Source organism: Diadema antillarum, unplaced genomic scaffold, assembly GCF_040938485.1.
Source record: "Diadema antillarum isolate AM-2024a unplaced genomic scaffold, OU_Dant_1.0 scf00000008, whole genome shotgun sequence".
Taxonomy (NCBI): Eukaryota; Metazoa; Echinodermata; class Echinoidea; order Diadematoida; family Diadematidae; genus Diadema; species Diadema antillarum.
Window position 1 is genome coordinate 5,151,153 of NW_027270897.1, and position 23,627 is coordinate 5,174,779.

General features: G+C 39.0%; 1 protein-coding gene across 1 annotated transcript; it reads left to right on the top strand.

The window, feature by feature from the left end:
* Positions 1-1,820: 1,820 nt before the first annotated feature.
* LOC139718716 (cytosolic arginine sensor for mTORC1 subunit 2-like) lies at positions 1,821-21,858 on the top strand. The gene is made up of 8 exons (XM_071630181.1): positions 1,821-2,129; positions 13,525-13,598; positions 15,543-15,665; positions 16,890-17,022; positions 19,194-19,298; positions 19,502-19,584; positions 20,487-20,581; positions 21,238-21,858. The coding sequence occupies exons 1-8, from the start codon at positions 2,020-2,022 to the stop codon at positions 21,334-21,336; spliced, it is 822 nt and encodes a 273-aa protein (XP_071486282.1). The 5' UTR covers positions 1,821-2,019; the 3' UTR covers positions 21,337-21,858.
* The last annotated feature ends 1,769 nt before the right edge of the window (positions 21,859-23,627 follow it).

Here is a 23,627-nt window from a genome sequence, read left to right on the forward strand (position 1 = left end):
CTTGGTGCTGGTGTCAAAAGTGAAACTGAAGGAGGACTGGAATCACCTCCAGTGTGTATGAAGCATGTAGAATTGACTCGTCCAGGCAAAGGTGCCAGCCCCGGGAAGACAGAGCCAAGAATGATGCAATACTTATGAGCTACATGGGTGCGTCAGAGTTGGTTGTTCATTCCTCTCACAACCCTCAGCAGTGAATGGAAAGAACTCTGGAAAGGCAGGATTCTTTGCTCAGTCCTGACATGGCAATGGTGTTGTGATCATTTAGGCGTTCATTCACAGGGTACCAGATCGGAGTCGCTGCCCAAGGAGCTGGGGATAACATTGGAGGGAACATTGTTTTATGTTTGTTCGTTTTTGTTTTTTTGAGGTTGTGCCTCAGAGTGTGCTGCAAGGGCAACGCCTAGGAGTCACCATCGTGTGAGTTGCAATTCATTAACTCATTTTCTCCAGGAACAGTCTGTACCTTTCATGCCGACGTAATATCTTTTGCTGGTCTCGCTGGTGAAAATACAGGCTGTAATACACACTTTTATAGGCATGATGTATGAACTATTCAGTCCTGAAAAAAAGAAAGCAAGGATAGACCTGCTGGTAATCATGTTAATGGTGTCTTGTAGAATGTCAGGAGATAATTTGAGCTGGTGCGTTATGCTGCTTTACATGCAGTAATATGTTCTGAATATATGCCATACGTTTTTTAGTGGGAATGGGGATGAGGGATGCTTGTGAGCCCTCTAAATATCTGTGAAATACACAAAGAATCAAGATTTGCCCCATACACCATAAGATTTATGTTGTCACTGCTCTTTTTCACATTCCATCACTCTGGTTCTTGATCCTGAATTGTCATGCAAATCATTTGTAAATACTGTGATCCTTTATTATTGTTCTCATGAAACATAGATGAAACTAACAAAAATTAAAAACCTGAGAAATTGCCATGCCTGTCCCAATTCACACAATATTGAGCTTGCCAAAAAATAAAAAATAAATAAATAAAAATGAAAAAAAGTGGCATAATTAATGGAGTAATTATGGAGTAAATGACTAGACTCTGTATCCAGTCTTTATCTCATCAACTTTCATTGCCATTAAAAAAAAAAATGTTTGGTAGGTGGTGGGAGATGTGGAATTTGAATAGTACATCAGCTTCTTGTAACTCAGGTTGTGGGTTTATGTGGTTATGACCACAAATAGGATATGGTGTGAAGAAGGAAAGAGACTGCATATTGCCATGAGTGTTAATTACTTTGTTTTTTTTCTTAATCAACCATTGGTGCATGTCAAAGAAATGTAAAGAATGCTTTCCACATTCTCAATTCTATCTGTGTTCAAATAAAGTTCTCTGTACATGTTTTCACAAGGAACCAGTCTATGAAGTTGCAGAAAAAGAACAAGCAAGTAGCTTGAGACAATAAAGGTATTGATCATACTGCGTTGTGTATCAGAAACTAATATTCCCAATTCACTCTCTAAAACCAATGTCTGAGAGAAACTTTATGAGTACATGTAATTATGTAGTAAAAGCCTTTATTAGCAGCTAGTCAGCAAAGCCAGTATGATGATAGGATTCATGTGTAGTGTATGATCAGTTACATATTATGAATTATTCATGATTTCATTTGAAGTATGTTAATGCAGATATCCAGAGTTACAACATTGGACTTGAATATTCATCAGGTCAACAGCTGTCTAATAACAATCTCGCCCATAAGAAACATGGAGAGAGGGAGATTGTGTCATCTGTGCGGTGCATGATATGCAAATTATGCATGTGTGTGTGTGTGTGTGTGTGTGTGTGTGTGTGTGTGTGTGTGTGTGTGTGTTTTATGTCTGTCACATTTTCTGACTCTAGTCCCATTCTGGTCTGTGGTTTTCTCCTACCAGGTTTGGTGCTGAGCTGCCCTTCGTGTGCTGCTGAGGGGGGCAAGTGTGTGGTGGGACAGCAGTGCCCCCTCTAGCCCCACCCACCTCCAGTTTGGAATTGACCACACCCACCACCCCACCAGAGGTGGTGCCATGGAGCTCCACATCTTGGAGCATCGGCTGCGGGTTGCGACTGTGAAGCGGTCAGATCTGCTGCCCTTCATTGGCTCTTTGGTCAAACTTGCACTTCTCCATGAACAGAGGTGAGAGTTGATTCCCCCCTGGAACCACCTGCCCCCCACCCCCCAAAAAAAATGAAAATAAAAATATTGAGAACTTATCTAATATTTCATGTGATGGCAGTATCAGGCTCTTCAGAATCCTGATTATCGTATCTATACTTCCTGAGGGATTGAATCACAAAAGGCTGAATCGTATCTCCATTTGCAAGCATGTGCTCAAGATAAGATTATAAGATACCTTTTCTGTGAACAAATAGTACCTCACAGTGGTATGCACGGGCTCAGTCTGTATTTGGACAAGTTTGTTTGCACAATATAACTTTGCTGTATTGCATTTCATGTGATGACTGCATTCATACAAATATTCATGATGGAAAAACAAAGATTTTGAAAATATGTGAGTGTTATTTTCATTAAACTGAACATGTTCATTTTGATTTCTTTAACCTATTTATGAACTTTTGTTGACAAGAATTTTCCTGGATCTACATGTATAGTAAGACTTGCCGATGAGGAAAACATACAGTCAGACCTGCACAACCAATGTTTTTCGTTGACTCTAGTTACGAGCACAAATAAGCGAAAAAAAATCTGACATGCTTGAATATCAAAACAGGTAAAAACTTGATATGGCTTCACGTTAATGATTGAGGGACCATTGTAATGTGCAAGTGTCCATGCTGCATTGCGTTGTGCACTGCTACTAAAGCCTCATAGTGAACACAGTGGTACCAGTTGTGTATCAGGGAAGATGAAGGGGCGAACAATATCACACACCCATTGGTACGTGGATGCAATTGGTATGCAAGTGTCATCATTAATTGTCCACACATTTTGAATAATCCGCAGCTCCCAAGTTTCATTTTAACCCATTGAGGATGAGTCCCGAATATACCAGGGCAAGTGTCTATGGGAAATCCGTGTTGTAGATAGCAAAATCAGTCCATCCTCAATGGGTTAACCAATCTCATTCTCTTGGATAGGTAGAGTAAAGAACCATGTTGATAGTGTGTTGAAGAATGTTTCCTGATTAGTTCCTTTGCATTGCATGACATGTCATGGCATTTTAATGGCATCAGACCAAATCAGAAAACCAAATAGACTGTTCTGTAATGTATTAAAGTTCATGGCTGTTTCTTTTCGTACATGTACAGTCCAGTAATGATGTCATTTTATTCCCGGGGCTGCCTCCAATAAACCATTTCGGGAATGCATTCAAATTCTGTGCATGATTTTTTCTACAAAAGTTGCCCCTGCCAACTGCAAAGCTTGCTGCAGGCTTGCCCTACCTAGCAACAACTAAGTGATTCCTGCCAAAGGAATTTGATTAGAGGGAGCAGGTGAATGAAATGCTTCATTACTAGGCTGTAAGAAAATAAATATACATTGTAATACAATAATAGGCTGCATTCACATAGAAGTATACTATTCGGGTATTCGGGGCTCGTTTTCGAGGGCACGCGAATAGCTTGAATCGAACGATAGGATTTCTAACACTGGTTCACATAAGAGGGCACTATTCGAAAGTACCGAATAGCATAGAATAGTATAGCATAGTGGGAATCGAGCTTGTTCGATTTTCTTGCAGTGTATACCATCTCTCTTTTATGAAATAATGACAATTTTGGTCTGGATTTGCCCTTTAGCAAAAATAAGCATGTAGACTGACATTCTGATGCAGTTTAGAAATTGTTAATTAGATTTGCTGGGATGTAGGAGGAAGAATTACTCACTGCATGGGATGGCGAGTTGACGGTGCGGATGATGGTGTACTGGGTGCCTCAATAGCGAATAGCGAATAGCGAATACCGTATACTTCTATGTGAACGCAGCCTTACAGAAATGGTCAATACGGTTCCTTAGGCAGGAATTTATTTAGCATTCGTAGGTTGTTGCTAGGTAGGGCAAGCCTCCTGCAAGCTTTGTGGTAGTAAAGGCAACCTTTTGTGAACACAGCATGCATAGAAAGTGAATACTAGTACATGAAAGAAATGGCTACATTACAGCAACGTCTGCTTCCCCAAAGCTGAATACATCTGTATCATAGGCTTTTGTGCAGACATGGCATTGGTACAGCTATCAAATGTATCAGTGCATGTAACAACAACTTTCAGGAATTTATGAAGTATTTTCAAAGAATACTAAAAAGAAAGAACCGAAGTATAAATATTTCTCAGAAGTTCACCATAGCTGTATCCTAATCAATTCTGAGAAAGAACCATGAGTCAGATGTACAAACTTGTAGCACGCAATATTAAAATGCCACTTCCCATCCTGCTCATCCCAATTGCTATTACCCTCAGCTGATACAATGTATGACTGTACAAAAATAAAAAGTGCATTTTACTTTAATCCAGCACCCCTTCCTGCAATAAGCATTATGCAGGATGAAATTCTAGTTGTGTGGCCAGCAGCAACTAAAGCGCTTGATGCAGCTGTATAAAACACATGATTCATAATTTTCCCCTAGACGACCAGCAATAGGCATTGAACAATAGCAACCGTACATGTATGCAGCCCTGGAGTCTGTCCACATTATATAAAGTGTGATGCATCTAACCATCAATGGAGGACTGTGCAAGGGATATTCATGCTTTGAAATGTGTAAATTCCCTCAAAGAAAGGGAGACTATAGATTCATGTTTGTGTCACTATCCATGATGGTATTAAGTTGTCATCTCAATTCAGGTACACTTCATGCAGTTTTGTAAAAGACCCCAGAGTTGCAGAGGACTATAAGAGTCCAGTGATCATCAATCATATACTTGTAGCTCCCACTGTACCAGAGCTAATATACTCTCAGTTGCTAGTAAGGCCTGCTGCCATAACAGTGTTTTCATTTTGAATGCATACAGTGTTATGTGTATCTATAATGCTTTTGCTATCCTTGCGCTGTGTGGCGCGGCTCACGGGCAGAAATTTTTTGCAATTTTTCAGGAAATGTTATGTATGGTAGCCTGTATCTTTTGGCAGAAAAAGAGAGAGAGAGGGGGAGAGAGAGAGAGAGAGAGGGAGAGAGAGAGGAAATTGTCTCCTTATTGGGAGTATGGATTCGTTATTCAAACAATAAAACGGGTGAGTTGATTAATCAATAAATAAATTTATGAAGTGATGATTTCATGATTCTAATTGTTGCATCATTAAATCTTGGAAAGAAGTTTGAAATGAAAGGCAGTGGATGTCTCCTTTCTGTGCGACTACTAGCACACACTGGGATGCGCATGTATTTTTTTTTTTGACCCGACTGTTGAGCAAAAGCCATCTACTATATGTGACCGTGCACCTCAAAACGAACATAAAGTTGCACACACTGATTTTGCGTGAGGACTGAAAATAAGTGAAATGGGTCAACCTAGCCGAACTTGACTTTTTTATATTTTCTGAAAGAGCGGGTCTTCTTTTACATTATGCTAAAATTTGGTATCATAAAACGGGCAGGAAAGTGTGTTTTTTTAGCAGTTTATCACAAACATTTTTGGTAGAATAGTGTGATTAGGGTGTCTTTAGAATCTCTTACAAATTTCATTTCTGAAAAACCTTGTCCACACTCTTCACTTTCAACTCTAATAACCTTTGAAAGGATAGTGCTACTGCTTTGAAAGTTGGTATTGATTATGGACAGAATGTGTTAATGAGGCATGCTTAATTTCAGTTTAATTTGATAATCCCTTCATTGTTGTTACTCTGGTGGTTTACTTCCTGTTTTTTGTCCCATTCATCGCACAGCCAGCACGGTTTGGTAAAGATTAAGCACTTGGATAGACACTGTACACCCGTACTTCAGAGCCTCTTTTCTCAGTTCACACTTTTCCTCAGTTTGTGCTTTCTTTCCAATATTTAGATAGGTTAGGAGAGTCCATTTGATTTGAGTTATACATCATTTTAAAGCTTAAAGTCTGCTCTTTCAGAATATGATCTTAACTAAAAATTCATGTAGGGCGACTTTTTGTTTGTTTTGAGGTGCAGGGTCACATATAACGCTTTCCTACAATATGTACCAGGATATTTCTTAATGCCTGTCATGAATTTGTGCATGAGATGTTTTATTTCAAGCCAATGAGGGTATGAGCCTGGCTGCTGGGGTCTAGGAATTTGATACCAAACCTTGAACCATCCCAGGGGCTCATATCCAGGGTCCCTGGGAGGTCAAAGGTCACTGGTGCTGCCTCCCCTCAAATCGTAAACATATTGAACAGCAGCCCCCAACAGAGCATTGACTGTCATAGTGAAGTGTGTGCACTGTGGTGTGCTCATGTAAGATATCAATGTATTGTCTACAGGATAAATGCTTATAAGTGGAAGAAATGCAGCTGCTGCTATCACTGTGTCAACTGTATGATACACACACAGATACACACACATTATACACAAACAAAAGCACACAGGTGCATAGGCCCTACATGTTATTTTCCATTACCCAAGTGCCCATAAAAATAGTAAACATATACTTTCACCTACTGTTTATGAATGCAAATGTAGAATATAGTCCCATCATGGACCATGGTCCCATAATAGGCCCGTTCACACACAACGAAAATCGAAATTACAATCGTGATCCAAATTTCGATTTTTTTTTTTTTGACCGCTCATACACAGGGAAAAATCGCACTTTGCAGCAAGGAAAGAACGATCAGTGGCCAAATTGCGCATGCGCGAAACTTGCATGACCGAAGACTGACCCCGCAGTCCCAATAATGTTGACCTTCATGCGCTATGAACGATGGGATTAAAAATACCAATTTCCGAATCTCGATCGCGCTCACACACACGACGCTTGGCAAAATAATCACAATTTTTCTGAAAAATCGCACTAATAGTGCGAGTTGGATCGCGATTAGGATCGCAAAAATTAGTGAGATTTTTCTGTCCACACAGGAAAAAATTTCGAAATTTTGATCGCAATAAGAAAATCGATTTTTAAATCTCACTTTTTCCCTTGTGTGTGAACGGGCCTAGTGTCCATACTTTTGGATTATACTGTGAAACCAGAAGCATTCATGGCAAGAGAAACTTTGGCCAACTGGAGCCAAGGCCCTTTTTTCGTGATCTCAAACTTTCATGAATTGCCACTGGCATTCAATGCATTGTGTAGAAAATAACAAACAAAACATGAAACAAGCCTTTCCCATATCTTGGCTCCTTACGAAATTTGTGAAAGTTTCACTACACGAAAATTTCTGGTATGACAGTATGGTATGCTCACAGTCAGACTGGACTGACATGACTGGTGAATCCCTCATAAATCTTACCAAAGGATGTATGATGCTATACAGGAAATCAAGTATTGCAATCTTGATACAATCTAGGATCCTCTTTTTTTTTTCATACTATTGCTATTACAGTAGTCCCAATTGTAAGTCCATGGACAAAGACTTTTTTTTTGCATGTCGATTGTCAATTTGATTTAATTACAAATGCTTTGAGTTTTTAACCTTGCAAATTCAGCAATTTCCCAACATGTAAAGCCATAGCAATAGATATAACAGTACGCGTTCACCCTACATTGTTTATTAACCTACACAATACCAAGATACTGAATATGCCACATATTTAGCGAGTCTAATTTTTTGTGAATAAGCACCTCCAACAATTGCGAGCACTTGGTTAAATTTGCAATTGTGGAATACATTGACCGAACAGAGAAATGAGAAATGTATGCATGCATGTCGCTTTCATGGGGGCTTATTAGTTAATATTTTTGTATTTTTTACATTCGCGAATAGCACCTGACTCGAGAAATTGGCGAAAATAAAAAACAATATATTCGGTGTAAATGGTACTCTTACACTTGCATGATGATGACAATAATGATTGTGATTGATATCAAAATCAGCATCTCCAAGCCAGAGCTGCCATGTCTCCCTCATTCTGCAGTGCTAAGAGAGGTTCCTTGAAAGAATTAACTATCTCTTCATATTGTGACAAAAATGATATCACAGCCTTCCTGATTATGGTATCATTTTCATCTACACAAGTATTGAGATTCATGTACTGTATGTAACGCACAGTATCTCCTGGATACTGTTTTGGTATCTCCTTTTATTTTGATGCGTGAATTTTGGCAGTCTTGCATAGCAATGCTGCATATGAAATCAAAAGTGCATTGTTTCTTTTTTTTTAAACCATAATGACTGTTTTGCCGAACTCTTCATAAAACTAAAGCAAAGAATGTCCTTTATTAAAACGGTATATTTTCTGTTCAGTGTCCTGCCAAAATGATATAAACATTGCTGAGAAACATGATATAAACATTGCTGAGAAACATTCAACCAAGTTCCTAGGAGTGACCCTAGATAACAATCTAACTTGGAATACTCATGTTCAGAATATTATAACAGCAATATCTAAGGCAACTGGTGTGTTAAGGAGAATAAAATACTTAATTAATGATCAAACTTTAATGATGTTATACAACACTTTATTTCTACCATATGTAATGTACTGTAATATTGTATGGGGCAACTGTAGCAAAACCAAATTGAACACAATTTTTCTTCTTCAGAAAAAGGCTCTTCGTATATGCACACATTCAAATTTTTTGGCTCACACTGATCCCATATTTTATCGCCTAAAAACCCTAAAGGCCCATGATATACATTCATATTTAACTGCTATATTTATGTACAAACACATTCGAAATTTATTACCATTTTTCCATAATGCCCTAGTTACTAATGATCATATTCACTCATACCCTACCCGTCGTTCCCATGATTTTCATTTAAGTAATCCAAAGCTTTTACTTGCTCAAAAGTCGATTAGACATCACGGTCCGGATACATGGAACACTCTTCCCGAAGAGTTGAAACAGTGTGCCTCCTTGTTTTCATTCAAAGCAAACTTAAAGAAGCATATTTTATCACAGTATACTTCAAATACGAATTAAGCCCGAATAATTTATATGACTTATGTTGGTCTCCCGATAGTAGCAACATCGTAAGTCATTCCCTCTTCCAGCAAACCAATTTTGTCATTCCAAATCCCAGCCTATCTGCCCCTGTGCACTCTCAAGCACTCGCACGCACATTCACCACCTTCACACATCAGAGTTTATTTTCCCCTGCTATCCTCGCAGCAGAATTTGTATTGTTTACCAATTTACCTATACCTACCTTTTCCTCGGGCCGGCCATCTTTTCAAGCAATGCTTACAATGGCGGCCCTCTGCATTATCATTTCCTAAATATAATATTGTTATTGTAATCCCAGCTGCATAGACATGCATACTGTAATATCATTAATTTCCTTTTATATCATTGTTTATGCAAGTCAAATGACTCTGTTTCAAATATACTTTGTATATTTCCCATGTTCACGATTATTCAGTTTATGTACAATGTATATTGATTTGCAGAAAAATAAAGTATCTATCAAACAAAAGTTCATATCCAACGGTTTGGAAATGTGTTGACAGGGAGGTATACCATGCTAATATTTGCTACTGGGTATCCATGATCTATCGCTGTCTCTCCCAGAAGATATGACTTGTGGCCTTATAACCTGCTGGTATTATTACTGTTTTTGTCAAATCAGTATCATTACATGGAAACATGGTTTGCTTGATAACAAACACAGATGACAGTTTTCATGTAGGACATCCAGTTGCGGTGACTAATCTCAAAAGAGACTAAAGAGTTATTTTTGAGTGGAAAGAAAATCTGTAAAATCCACAAGGACTTTCAACCTAATCCAGGGTCAAACCAAGGTTACAGGGGAATGTTATTTCCAGGTCAGTTTTATTATTACCTTTTTGATGATCATTGTTTTTCACAGCTTGATATACAAATGTACATGAATCACATGTGCAAGGTTTTATTCAGAAGTCATTTGATTTTTGTTATTCACTTTTTCCACATGTTGTATTTCTTGTTTTGAGGCAACATCAAAACAGAAAAAATGATACCTACAACAGTTGTCATGAGACTAAGATTGTGTTTATCTATCTGGAGAGAGAAAAACAAAATGCGCTTCAAAAGACATTTCAAGATGTGTTTCAAATGTGCTTTAAATGACATTACAAACACATATATTTGAAACAGGATTCTTGGGGTGCTGCCTTTATTTCACCATCTTATTATTGCTAATCAAGTGTTGTCACTATTAAAGCAGTTGTTTTGTGCTATTCAACAGCGGAAGTAGGTCAATTGAGGGGCTTTCTTTTTTGTAACCGACAGTGTGTATACTGTACTGTACTATCTACTGTACAGTGTGTCTCTAAAAAAAGTAAACCCAACTTCAACAGCAAATTTTCAGAAAACTATAAAATATTTGCACATTATTTTTTCATGGTTAGATAGTCCAATAAGTCCTCTATCCAACGATACCACGTAGGTTATGTAATTCGCATGCATGACTGAGCATGATTCAACTTAGTGAATGGGTGTGAAATCATCACTGTGGCAAGTTATTTCTTGCTAATAGTTACGTTCAGACGGCAGGTCCTAACCTCGAGGTTAGGAAACCTCGAGGTTTAGCTCTTGGCCCCTAACTACGACGTGTGTCCACACGACGAATCTTAACCTCGAGGTTACGAAACCTCGAGGTTTAGCTTCTGCCCCCCCGTAACTACGAGTGGGTCCCACTCGATGTTAAAACCACAAAACCGGAAGTTTCAGCCCACACATCTAACAAAGCGTCTATTTATTCTTTAGTCCAACCCTGTCGGACTCGCTTACACTGCAGAGATAGCACTGCACTGATGACTTTATGCCTTTATGAAGATATTCGTCGAAAACATTTTTTTTTTTTTTTTAGCGTCGAAGAATATAGAATACAGTAGCGAGTTCGACGCTTTCAGTTTCAGAGATCAAGAGCATGGGAAGAAAAGATGATGTTGTTGTGTCGTGCGTCATAGGGTTTTCACGTGTAGTGTATTTGTGGTGTACGTTTGGGAGGTTGACCCGGAAGCAGAGGGAAATTGTGGGGGCTGGAGTTTACGGCGAGGTCACTCTTAACTTCGAGTTCGTTGTTTTTTGTGTCCACACGGTGCTTAACTACGAGTGGGGACCCCCCGCGGCTCGTGGTTAGAGCGCTAACCATAAGATTTCTCGTGGCTCGAAACATCGAGCAAACCTCGAGGTTTGCTAACTACGAGTGCGTCTTCACGGTCCCTAACTACAAGCTCTAACCTCGAAGTTTCCTAACTTCGAGGTTAAGGGCTCCCGTCTGAACGTAACTATTGTCATGCATTCAGGGCAAATTTGAAGTTAAATTTTTGTCACATGTTAGGCCTATGATTACATAACAACTTCAGCAAAGGTTGTTCCTGACACATTCACACTTCACATGCTTTCCAAACAGGGTACAGTTGACAATTGAGCAGAGAGTATTCCTGGTAACTCGATACCAGGAAACAAGAAGTTTCGTGGAAGTTCAAGACGCTTTTCAAGTGCAGTTCCCCGACAGGCAGCCTCCAACAAAAAGAGCCATCTGGTACAATTGTGAGAAAGTATGCCGATCACGGAACTTGCCACAGTGATGATTTCACACCCATTCACTAAGTTGAATCATGCTCAGTCATGCATGAGAGTTACATAACCTACGTGGTATCATTGGACAGAGGACTTATTGGACTATCTAACCATTAGAAAATAATGTGTAAATATTTTATAGTTTTCTGAAAATTTGCCGTTGAAGTTGGGTTTACTTTTTTTAGAGACACACTGTATATGCCATATACATTTAGTGAGTCTAAATTTTTGTGAATCGGGACTTCCCAACGATTTCGCGAGTGGTTAAATTCGCGATCATGGAGTCCTGTACTGAACAGAGAATTGTATACGCATTTATACGTCATATTCATATTTGGATCAGGATCAATATTTTCGCGTGTTTAATTTTGCAAGTTTAATTTCATGAATAGCACATCCATGACTCGCAAAATTCGCGAAAATAAAAACCTCATGAAATATTTGGCATTTACAGTACTCTGGCCGGCTGTGCATATTGTATCTGTATATCGCATGCTCTTTTGAGGCTGAAGTTCCCCAGTTTGTTGTGCATTTGTTCAATTTATTCCACATGCTGAGGTTGAATGAAATCAGCATGTCGGTGGACGAGAACAAGGAGCTTCAGAAGCTCCTTGACGAGAATAAGCAGCATGAACAAGGTTGTGAAAAAGAAGGGAAGAAAATTGCCCATGTTAGTGCATACACCTTTAATGTGTTCTACATATTCTGTATGCATACCACCAAACATGCCTTCATCATTTATGCACAAACACTGGGTAGAAAACACAAATGGCGCACCCTTTTTTTCGGCAACCAAAAAACAACTGGAAGTTGACTTGGGCAGCTTGGAGATATAAACACGTTTCAAAATGGCATTGCATTTATCTATTTGCAGAAAGGCAATGGTGGTCTCAAACATGTTTTGAATCACCCTTTATTTGGCATTCCAAATCAGCATTTCTAAAATATGCAAATGAAAACACAGTTGCATTTAGCTATCACCTGAAATCATATCTGAAATGGCGCCTTGGATTAAGAAATGCTTGTTATCATTTTTGTATAAATTTCATCAATGATTCATGATGGTATGGAAATTCAATGTAAGCAGCCTTTCATCTTCATGGGAAAAACCACGTACAACTATGTGTTGTTGTTTTTTCTCTCTCTTTAATGAAAATGATACAGAAGTAGATGAATGATACGTGTACATGTGTATACATGTTTGTGCATATGCGGTGTGCATGTATATATCTGCATGAATATAAGATATAATGTGTACAAATGTCTACATTCATTGTACATATCTGGTAAATGTACAATGACTATGTATAGTTATGCTTCTCCTATACTTTCAATTCAATTCAATTCGTTTATTTCCATTTCAATCACAATAAAAACAACATGAAGTGTTGCAGATGAACATAAAAAACAATGACATATAAAAGAAACCACAACGACATCAGAATTATAATCATAAATTGTTCCAGATTACAGCAGGCAACAAATAAAATGGAAAATGGTGTACACATAAAAAACCAATAAGGCCTGTAGGCGCGCATACACCATTGTTACAAATCATGTAGTATTGGAATCTAAGTTATTTTCAGAAATCATAAATCAGATTTATACAGAAGATACACAAAAGAACATCAAACAAACAAAAAAACACGAAATGAACATAAAACGGATTGTTGAATACATCAATGTAATTTTAATAAAAAAACAAAAGATGTCTTTTATACTGCTTCTTAAATAAATTATTATATTGCTTATTATAATTATCTGGGTTCATTGCATTCCAAAAAAGTGGTCCTGTGTGACGAAGAGTTTGTCTTAATTTCGTACTAGAACATTTCCATTGATGTACTTTATTGCAGCTCCGTGTGTTATAAGTGTGTATATTTGCGAATTCTTTTCTTTGTACTTTATTTTACCATCTCTCTCCTTGTGTCAACATCTCTCCTCCAGTAAAAGCAAGTTTTTCAGCTGCACCCAGACCAGCCTGGAGTTTACCATCATCCTGGATGAGGAAGGCTTCAAAGGTCAGTTTGGGGATGCGAGAATAATTGATGGTGATTGCGCTGCGCTCCTCAGGGAAGTCAGTGAGGAGTGAGGAAGTGTGCCAAATATATGATGTTTACAGAGAAAGTGTCCTCAAGAGAACAAATCTGGAGGTAGCCAATCATCCTGTCCCGGGATCCCGTTTCAGGACGTTTCACAATTTCTGCATCTTATTGCTCTCCTGTGATTGGTTTGACTGATTAGGCGACTTTTACGAGATGCAGTCAAAAATCTTAGAAAGTGTTCCTGGTTGTAGGGAAACTAGCGCCATGCAGTTTGGCCGTATTCAGCTGATTAATATGAGCTAACACTTTGGATCTACATGGTGGTATTTGACTCTTTTGTCTACCATAGTCATACGAAAGTGAAAATCATATATTATGATGTTAACAGCTACTGTATTATTTGGGTCATACAGTTTGAATGTGGATAGTATTTATAGTATTGGTCAAATTTTAATTTGAAACTAGGATTGTCAGCAAACAGCCTATTGTCTAGTGCCAAACATTAATGTTTTTCATGATGAAATGAAAAGGGAAACAATGGCAGGGGTGTCATTATGTCGGTTTTTAGTGGCAATTAACAAATGAATACTAGGAAAGTGAAGTCATAGATGATTTCAGATTTGATTGCAATCAAATGAGTAATAAGAAACATCTAATGTAGTTTCATGGCTGTTAGCCTCAAAATAGCAATTTCAGTCTCATTTAGCTCTTCCGGCTTTCATGGACACATTTTGAACAAACAACTAATGTATATTGTTGGGATATCTTTTATGAAAAATTAACTCATCCATCATTGCCTTCAAATAATTTCATTAAAGAACATACTGGTGCTGTAAAACCATAAATATTTGTGACATGAAACCTTTGCAAATTGAAGCCAACAGCCCCTTTCGTAGCATGAAACCAAATTGTTGCAAATTGCCACATTGGCATTAACCCTATTCTAACTGGCTATTTGAGACCAAGTTTTTACGGGGGGGGGGGGGGGGGGGGGGGGGGGGGGGGGGGGGGGGGGGGGGGTAAGTTTGACCCCCCCCTTCAGATCTCGGCCGCCGATCGCGGGATCGCTGCAAAATTTTGCCTGTACATAGAGCCGGATGTCAACTTTAAGATTATATGGTCATACAATAGAAAAAATTTGATTTTATATTTTTTAATAAATTAATTATGTAAATTTATGCATGAAATCATATTTTTACCTATAACTCCATTAAAAAGATTGAAGGATTGTTAAATTTTTGTGTCAGAGTTCCTCAAGACATATCGAACAATTTTCTTATAAAAAGATAGCGCAATCAAAATCAGTTTCTTTTGTTTTGTATTGTTTTGTTAATTTCTTATGTATTTTGCTGTTTTTTCGACCTTTTGTTTTCTATTGTTTTTTTGCCAAAATTTGTTGCAGGCACTTTTCCAAGCTGATCTACATTAGAATTGATTAATTTCAATGGGTAAAAGTTGAAATAATCTAATTTATATCAATTAAACAAAAAAACACAATTTGCATTGGATTTGCACACAAAATCATGAATTTGAGCTGTTTTTGGGTTGACATGCATATGCAAGACATTGCCTAACTTCAGAACGGTGTACCCGGATGTCGCAAATTTGGTCTCAAAATATGCGGTAGACTTCAATGAAAAAAGTCATGAAATGCCGCGGCAAAATCTTTGCACGTTACGGAATCGTGGCGCGAAATGTCGAGGGGGGGGCCAATTTGACCCCCCCCCCCCCGTTAGAATAGGGTTAATGCATTGCGAAGGAGAAAAAAAAAAACTTTCATGTGCATTTCACTTTCACAAATCGTAGCTCCTGGCAAAATTCATGAAACTTTGAATGTACGTGAAGATTTCTGGTTTCACAATACTTAAAATATACGTTAAGACTGAGATGTGTGTGTGCCATGCTTGTATACCACTGCAGCGCTGCCGGAGCAGGCCCAGAATCTTGGCATGGTGATCCAACCCAGTACGTGGCTGGTCCTGGAGGCAGGAGCCGGTGTCGTAGACGAAGACGAAGGTGTTGACGATAACCAGGAACATCATCGTGCCGCTGGCCAACCAGCATCTGTCCATCTTTTGCCTGTCACTTGCCAGACGGACTATGTATTGGTCAGTTGAGTTGGACCTTGCTGAATTGCTTTTATACGTACATCCATGTAGCATGCATGACTATACATGAAAGAGAGAGCGCTATGAACAAGCACTAAAAACAACCATGACCCACATACACGGTTTGCCCAGTATGTGTGTTTCGATAGTGTGACATTTTCCTGATTGGAGAGTTCATACACAAAATTTACGGGCCTTACCAATCATAAATTCATGCACACCTTCATCACAAAGAGTGTCAAGGGACAAACAAAAAGTTTGAGTGATATCTGAAGTGATGGGTGACACATTCCTGTTGGTACTATAAAGTCATATGGATAAAATAAAGTGACAACAAAAAATGTGTGTCATTTGTGGCTTTCTGACTCTAGAGCCACATCTACACACAGGAGCTATCGGTTTTCCATCGCTTTTTGAATCATAATGCAGATACTGAGTTTACCACCATTCACATTCAGCAAGCAAAATATTAAAAAAAACACAAAGCAAATAATCTTTTGGCTGTCAAAAGAGGCACTTTGAATCGCCAAACTGAAAAAAAAAGAAGAAATGAGGGTTTCTTCATAAGCCATTCACACACGCGCCACGCTCATGATCATTTGAAAAAGAAAATCAAGCTGGACCGGTTTTTGCATAGCAATGCCTGTTGTGGGAGTTAGCAAATATGATGTAATCAGAGCATTAGATTTATATACCAAGTACCAAATTCTGTTGATTTGTTCAGTTGTTCAGTCTGTTTGTTTCATACTGGGTACTGCATCTCCATGAACATTACTACTTTCAAATGTACATATCTTTTTCTTTTCTTTTTTCAACACTGACACTGTGAATTACAGTAACGTTTTGCCTATTGATCTCTCAGTACTTACCTATACATACAGCTTTGTTTTCATTCTAGCTGCAAATCAAAATGCTTTTGACAGTAGTTCTTCCATAATTCAATGTATCTCCTTTGCTTCTCCATATCTTACTCTCTCTTTCTTTCTTTCTGTCTGTTTGTCAATATCTATCAATCCATTTTTTGTCTGTCTGCATTTAGAAAGACAAAGAGATGAATAAAAGATCAGTATTAATGGATACATTCTTAATACATTGATAAGTATGTCTCTGAATGTATTGTATGTGTCAAACATTGCATGTTTTCTAAATTCCTCTGCAGCTGAGGCGAAGCCAGCCATCATGTATCCTCTCCACTTTCCATCCAACCACTTCCTGGTGACCAGCCTGCAGCCAGACGAGCTGCCCAAACTGACCAGTTGCCTGCTCCAGGTCCTCTTCTATCCTGAGACCTAGTGAGTTCCTCCTCCTCCTCCTCCTCCTCCTCCTCTTCCTCTTCCTCCTCCTCTTCCTCCTCCTCCTCCTCTTTTTCCTCTTCCTCTTCCTCCTCCCCCTCCTCACCCTCCTCTTCTTCCTCCCCCTCCTAACCCTCCTCCTCCTCCTCATCCTCCTCCCCCTTCTCCACCTCCTTCTTTTCCTCCTTCTCTCTCCTCTTTCTTCTCCTCCGTCGACTTTTCCTCCCTCCTCTTCCTCCTCCTCCTCTTCTTTCTCCTCCTCGTCCCCCCTCTCCTTCTCCTCTTTCTTTTCCTCCTCCTCTTCCTCATCTGACTTATTCTCCCTCCTTCCTCTTCCTCCTCCTCTTCCTCTTCTTCCTCTTCTTCCTCTCCTCCTTCTTTCTCCTCCTAAACATTTCCTCTTCCTCCCCTCTTCCTCCTCCTTCTCCTCTTCTTCCTTCTCCTCTTCTTTTGACTTATCGTCCCTCCTCCTCTTCCTCCTCCTCCTCCTCCTCACCCTCCTCCCCTTCTCCACCTCCTTCTTTTCCTCCTCCTCTCTCTCCTCCTCTTTCTTCTCCTCCGTCGACTTTTCCTCCCCTCCTCTTCTTTCTCCTCCTCTTCCCCTTCTCCTCCTCCTTTTTCTTTTCCTTCTTCTCTTCCTCCTCCTCCTTCTTCTTCCTCCTCCTCCTCCTCCTTATTATTTCTTATATTTCTGGTGCTACTTCCGGGTTTCATTTCATTTTTTTTCCTTTTTATTTCTTTTGTTTTAAACGAAAAATAAAGGGGGGGGGGGCGTGCGCCAGTTGCACCCCCCCCCCTCTGGATCCGGAAAGTGATTCTGACTAAACATATACATATATGTGTATTTGATGATGATGAAACAGTATGTATATAGTGCCATTTATCTGTAGAAACATTCAAAGGCGTCCGGCTCCCACAGTGTGTCACACATCATTCACAAAGTTGCTGGAAAAGATAATCAAACAATGACACAAATGCCATTAAATGATGGTATTCAAAGACTTGTATTGTATTGCACATGTGGGTGGCTAACTGATATCATTTAAAAAAAACCAAAACAATTCATTGTAAAGGCAAGATTCCGTGCATGACTTGACACCACACATTGTCTTTTATTCATTTTCTTAACACTGTACATTGAATACGTAATTCACATGGGTGAGACTCCTGTGTATACAAGATTTTCTTTCAATGTCCTATCCTAGGAATTTGAGTGCTTGCCCTTGAATGTAACTTACAGTGCCAAGCTGGAGAGACAGTCCTATGCTATACTTACTGTTTAGCAACAGTATCAGGAGATTTGTGCGGGTTGTTTTATGGAGTCCTTAAGTATATTAGACCGACACTTCTCGTGTTCTTTCTACACAGACATAGTCTCCATATTCTTCTTCATATATGAAGTATTTTGAATTGTCAATAGGAAATTCATTTGATTTACTGTTTTGACAGACTCAACAGCGACCTGTCAGACATGAAAAGGATTAACAGACTAGCACTTCACACTCACTGTCAGTTAAACATGATGTGAAAGATATCACACTAGGCACAAATCTTGTTTTCGCTCTTAATGAGCACATTTTCTTCAGGCCAAGGCTCGTTATTTTATAATGTAACTAAAAGAGAGTACAGTCAACCTTGCCTGCATAAAGTTGAATCTATTTGGACTGAAGAAATACCTTTGACTGAGAGAAAATTTGTCTCAACCGATATAAAAGTGGTCTTGAATTAAGTTGATGAGGTAGCTTTTTCCTAGAATGATCCTTTGAAAACAAGAACTATTGAAACAAATAAAAGAACAAGCAACCCTGACAAAATGTAGAAATCACACTCCTGAGTAATTCCACCTGCAATGTCAAGTGTCAAAATGGGACAATGCAAAGTCCATTATTGTATGCAGTGTCATACAAGCTTGCTTGTAGGACAAAAATTCCAAATCTTTCTGTGCAATTTCAATGATACTGTTGCTGTTTTGTCTTTTTGACTTATTTCTCTTTGTGTTCAAATTTGATTTGAACTAGTAGTGGGCTTCCTTGTCTTTTCCACTTAATAAGTACAGACAGAGAAATGAAGACTTGGGGAAGAATGATTTTGTTCTAAATAGTTCATCAGGAGAGCATTGTGATAAACCAATTGTATTCATTACTCTGGTTTATTTTTTTCTCTCTCTATAGTGACAGTATAGAGACGAGCCCATCATCCAAGAAGGAGAAATTTGTGTCCTATTCTCTGATAGATGACAGGATATCACTGGTGTTAGATGGAGACTTACTAGACAGGTAGGTGCAAGGTGTTACCCCTTCTCTTCTGTTTTCTCTTTTAACTGTAAGATTTTTTGTTACGCATTGTGGTAAATTTTGATTGATGCTGGAGCTGTGAATTTTTAGCTCATTTTCATTGACCTTTGACCTTGAGTAGAAAGACTATCATGGACCACATAGCAGCCTACATTTCATGATTTTCTCCTTTTTTTCCCCCACAGGTTTCCAGATAATTGTATATGCGTAGATTCTTCCAAGGAGAGATGGAGGATGGTGAAAACTGGAGTTCAGAACCTTGGCTTTGGTAAGCCTGCTTTGATTGCTGGAGTGGGTGTGTTTCATTGTGGTGAAGGGAAAAGTGTGTGCATTCGCATGTGTCTGTGCATGTGTATTAAAAGTGGCCTATAACAGGAAAATGTTTCAGTTTGAATTGACTGCTGGATAATAGCAGTTATCAAAAATTCTGCTCTGTGACATGATACATATTGCACTTGTGTTAGCATGCTGTCAAAAAAGGAAATACAAAATATATATTTTTAATTGACTGAAGGCCATTTCAACTCACAAGAAATCCATCCAATCCATCCAAGAAGTACCATCGCATGCTGTGGCAGTCAGCCATGCAATTTTGTTTGAGCAAAAATGGATACCGCACAGCTGATGTCACCAGTTTCCATTGACTGCCGTGTTAAACTCACAATTACTTGAAGTTTTTGTTCCATTGCACGGCTCTGATGTCCCAATAAACAAACATTTGCCACACACACTCAACAATTACAAGCACGCTTACAAGCGCGTACATTTGTCACTCATTTTTGTAAACAACTTCAACCGATTGGTTTCTCGTATGTACACATGGCTAACTGTGACTGTGCAGCTACTCATTCGCCTTTCACAGAAAATGGTTGCCATTTTTGTGCTGAATTCAAGAATCTTTGTGGACCACATCTGTTGACGTGTGAGGTGTTGTATGAAACAAATAATGTATGGTCTTTACTTGTGCAGTGGAACAAGATTTCGCGCTAGTTGAAAGATGAGGCACACTATTCAAGTTGGCTTTGCCTCGTTGAATAGAGCGCTGCTATCTTTAACCTCGTGTGAAATCTTGTACCATCGCACTCGTGACCAGTCACTATTTGTATATTATGTGTCTGAAGTCACATCTTGTGTGATGCATTTGGTATTGTTGTCTTCTCTTTCCATCAGAGGAGAGCGGGATCGTGGCCCAGGTAGCCAAACCTCTTGCCAGCGAGGACATTCCTATCTTCTATCTCAGCACGTTTCTCACCGACCACACCCTGGTATGTTACTCTCTGGAGTGGAGAGTTACCTGTTATGTCTAACCCCTCCCCCTTCACCTTCCCATCCCCTTTTATAGTCAACTGTATGGATATATGTATGGAAATGGATATTTTCTTCATTTTGAAAGTTTCCCATTTTCACATTGTACTGAAAGTAAGGGTTGTATGTTCAAGAGCTTTCATTTCTTATATCTGTTACAAATGAATTGTATTGATATCAGAATTAGATTATCTGAGTGTCGAGACTGAGACAGTTGCATGTGTATTTATGTTGCACAAAAGATAGCGATCAGTGGAGAAATGTATTCATAGGACTGTAAAGAATCATTCCCTGGATTTGTATGGCTTTATTAACAGCAGTCTAGTATTTATGAACATTGAAATTTCTTTGTGTGCCCTCATATTTTGAATGGATGTATGTGATCAGTTTCTTGATGAAGTTTGTTTGTGCCTTGTATTGGTAATATTATGTATCAACAAATAATGCCCCCCCCCCCCCCCCGAAAAGACAACAACAATAACAACCCTCTATCTATGAGACAGAGGAGATTCCTGCACGAAAAAGATTCAAAGAATCTTGTCGTGCTAAAAGTGGTGAACGCGATGACGATCTCGGACATTTTATTGCAAGTCTCTGTTGATATGTTTACTCACAGGTCCCAGAAGTGGAGTGGGAGAAAACGCTCTCCGTGCTGTCACAACGTCATCAAGGTGGCCCTGAGGAACATGATGAGATTTCAATAGAAGATCCCTAGATTGGACAAAGGAAGAATCCAACTTAAAAAGCACCATCACAGTATCAAGTGAGAGAGAGAGAGAGGGAAGGAACAGTTGAGCGGAAGAAAGAAATGAGGGAGAAAGCTCATGGCTACAGTGTTTTAGTCTTCCCTGACCTCTTACTGCCATCAAACTTCCTTGGACTCTTGGTGGTCAGCCATTCCTACTCGATGCTTGTCCCTGAAGCCGTCGAGGTGAAGGTTCTGATTGCATCTGACAGCTGGCCTGGGGACATGTACATCACTACTAATTTCTGTACTGGCGACGTTTGGATTGGTTGGACATCCATAGGCATCCTTGGCTACAATTATACATGCTTGGGATCGGCCAGGTTACTCTTGACTTGAGGCTTCATTGCCATATTTTGTTCACCGTACTTGTATTACAGTATGTCTGTCAGTTACCTGTAGACTCCATCACTGGTTCTATGGTCACATGATGTAGTAGGTACATGATGATACATGACTGTCGTGATTGAATTACAATGTGAGTCAGTGCCACCCCCCCCCCCCACCAAAAAAAAAGTAACAACAACATGATCAAATATATATTGCCAAAGCATAGAATTGTTGTGATAGCAAATGGTTACGTACTAAGCTTTTGCTCCAAGAACCACTTTCTTCATTTTTTTTTATTGAATGCATCCGTAGAGAATTTCAAAGTGCTGTCATGGGCTGTGATCAAGACTTATGGTGATGTAGTAGCAAATAGTAAACTGAACTTTTGTGTGGAGTGTTAGCTGGCTCTTAAACTTAGAGCCAAAGCCCCTTATACCAGCTGGTCATGATGAATTGTTTTTCATGAAAGAAGTGGAACCATGAAACATTGTTTTAGCTAATCATGAAGAATTACCATGTCTTTAGAAAAGAATATCTTGTGGCATCAGTAACCCTTCCAGAGATCAGTTCAACCAGGAGATATTTGCAGAGGGTGGAACTTCTACAAGATTGAGAATAATACTACATCAGAGCCTTTTCTTCTTTTTTTTTAATACAAGAAGAAGGTTTATAGTGTCTTGTGCAAAAGACAAGCTGCATATAAAAGCAAAAAGCTCTCTTTACCTGAAGTGAGTCAGTTATCACCCCTTTGCTGCTTCGTGGAGCAGAAATTATGTCTTTATTTATGACAGTATTTGAATAAGCCTGAATACTTAGCAAAGCTTGACAATCATCAAAAAGAAATTTTCTGTTTGTTTGGGTTTTTTTTTTGTCAATGCACTTTGTCTGACGTGGACCATGAAACATCAAGGGAGACTCATTTCTGTGCAGCAGGGTGAACATCGGTGGAAGTCTACCATTCTATCGACCCTTCTGGTACGACCATCTCAGTATGCTACAAACATTGACACAACCAGGGGCTCACAGAGATTTGAAATCAATATTTAAAGTTAAGATCAACTTAATTAGAATTATGATATGCCACTAGTTTCCCTTTTCAATTCTATTTAATGTTTTCAGAATCTGCTCCAAATTGTTATTGAAATTTACATATTCCTCTGGCACTTTTTTATTTTTATTTTGTATATCAATGGCTGCATTAAAAAGTCTTCAAAATTTTCATTTTCATTTTCATTGGGAAGTTAGAATACCAGGGACACACACAGCACACCACAATTTGAAGTTGATCTTCACTTTTAAGATTGACTTAGATTGTTTGTGAAACACCCCCAGGTTACCGATGGTAGTCACAAAGTTAAGGGGCATATCGTCGCTGGGGCGACAAGACCTTGTATCTACAAAATGTCAAATGTTCAGGAGAGCAAAAAAACATGGCAGCCAAAGCACTACATCAAATGGGAGAGCATTTCCTTTGACATGCCGTGGTGGCTTCATTTTTGGGGTAAGACAGTTAGAATTTGGACAGTACATTACTTACAGTAAAAGTGGTTTCCTTGCGTACAGATACTTTCGCGGTTTCCATCGATGCCGACTTTTTCGCGTGTGTTTAAATTCGTGGTCAGCAAAATCTGTGAATTCACAGTCTGCAAAAACTGTTTTATTTTGCACATGAAAACTCAAACTATAATCCAATTATTCTTTTATTTATTAAATAGAAATTAAAATTAAAGGCAGGCTTACCTGAAATCCCGTCTCTCGAGTACTAAAGTACTTTATAACGTTCTTGTAACTACATTGCGCGGTATCGCTGTGTGTGTGTTGAGCATCAATACACTCAATGCGCGGAAACTCCGTGTATGCATGTGTGCAATAGCGTTGTAACAAGCGGTGGGTTCAAAACATTTTCGCGTGATGTTAAATTCGCGGTTTGA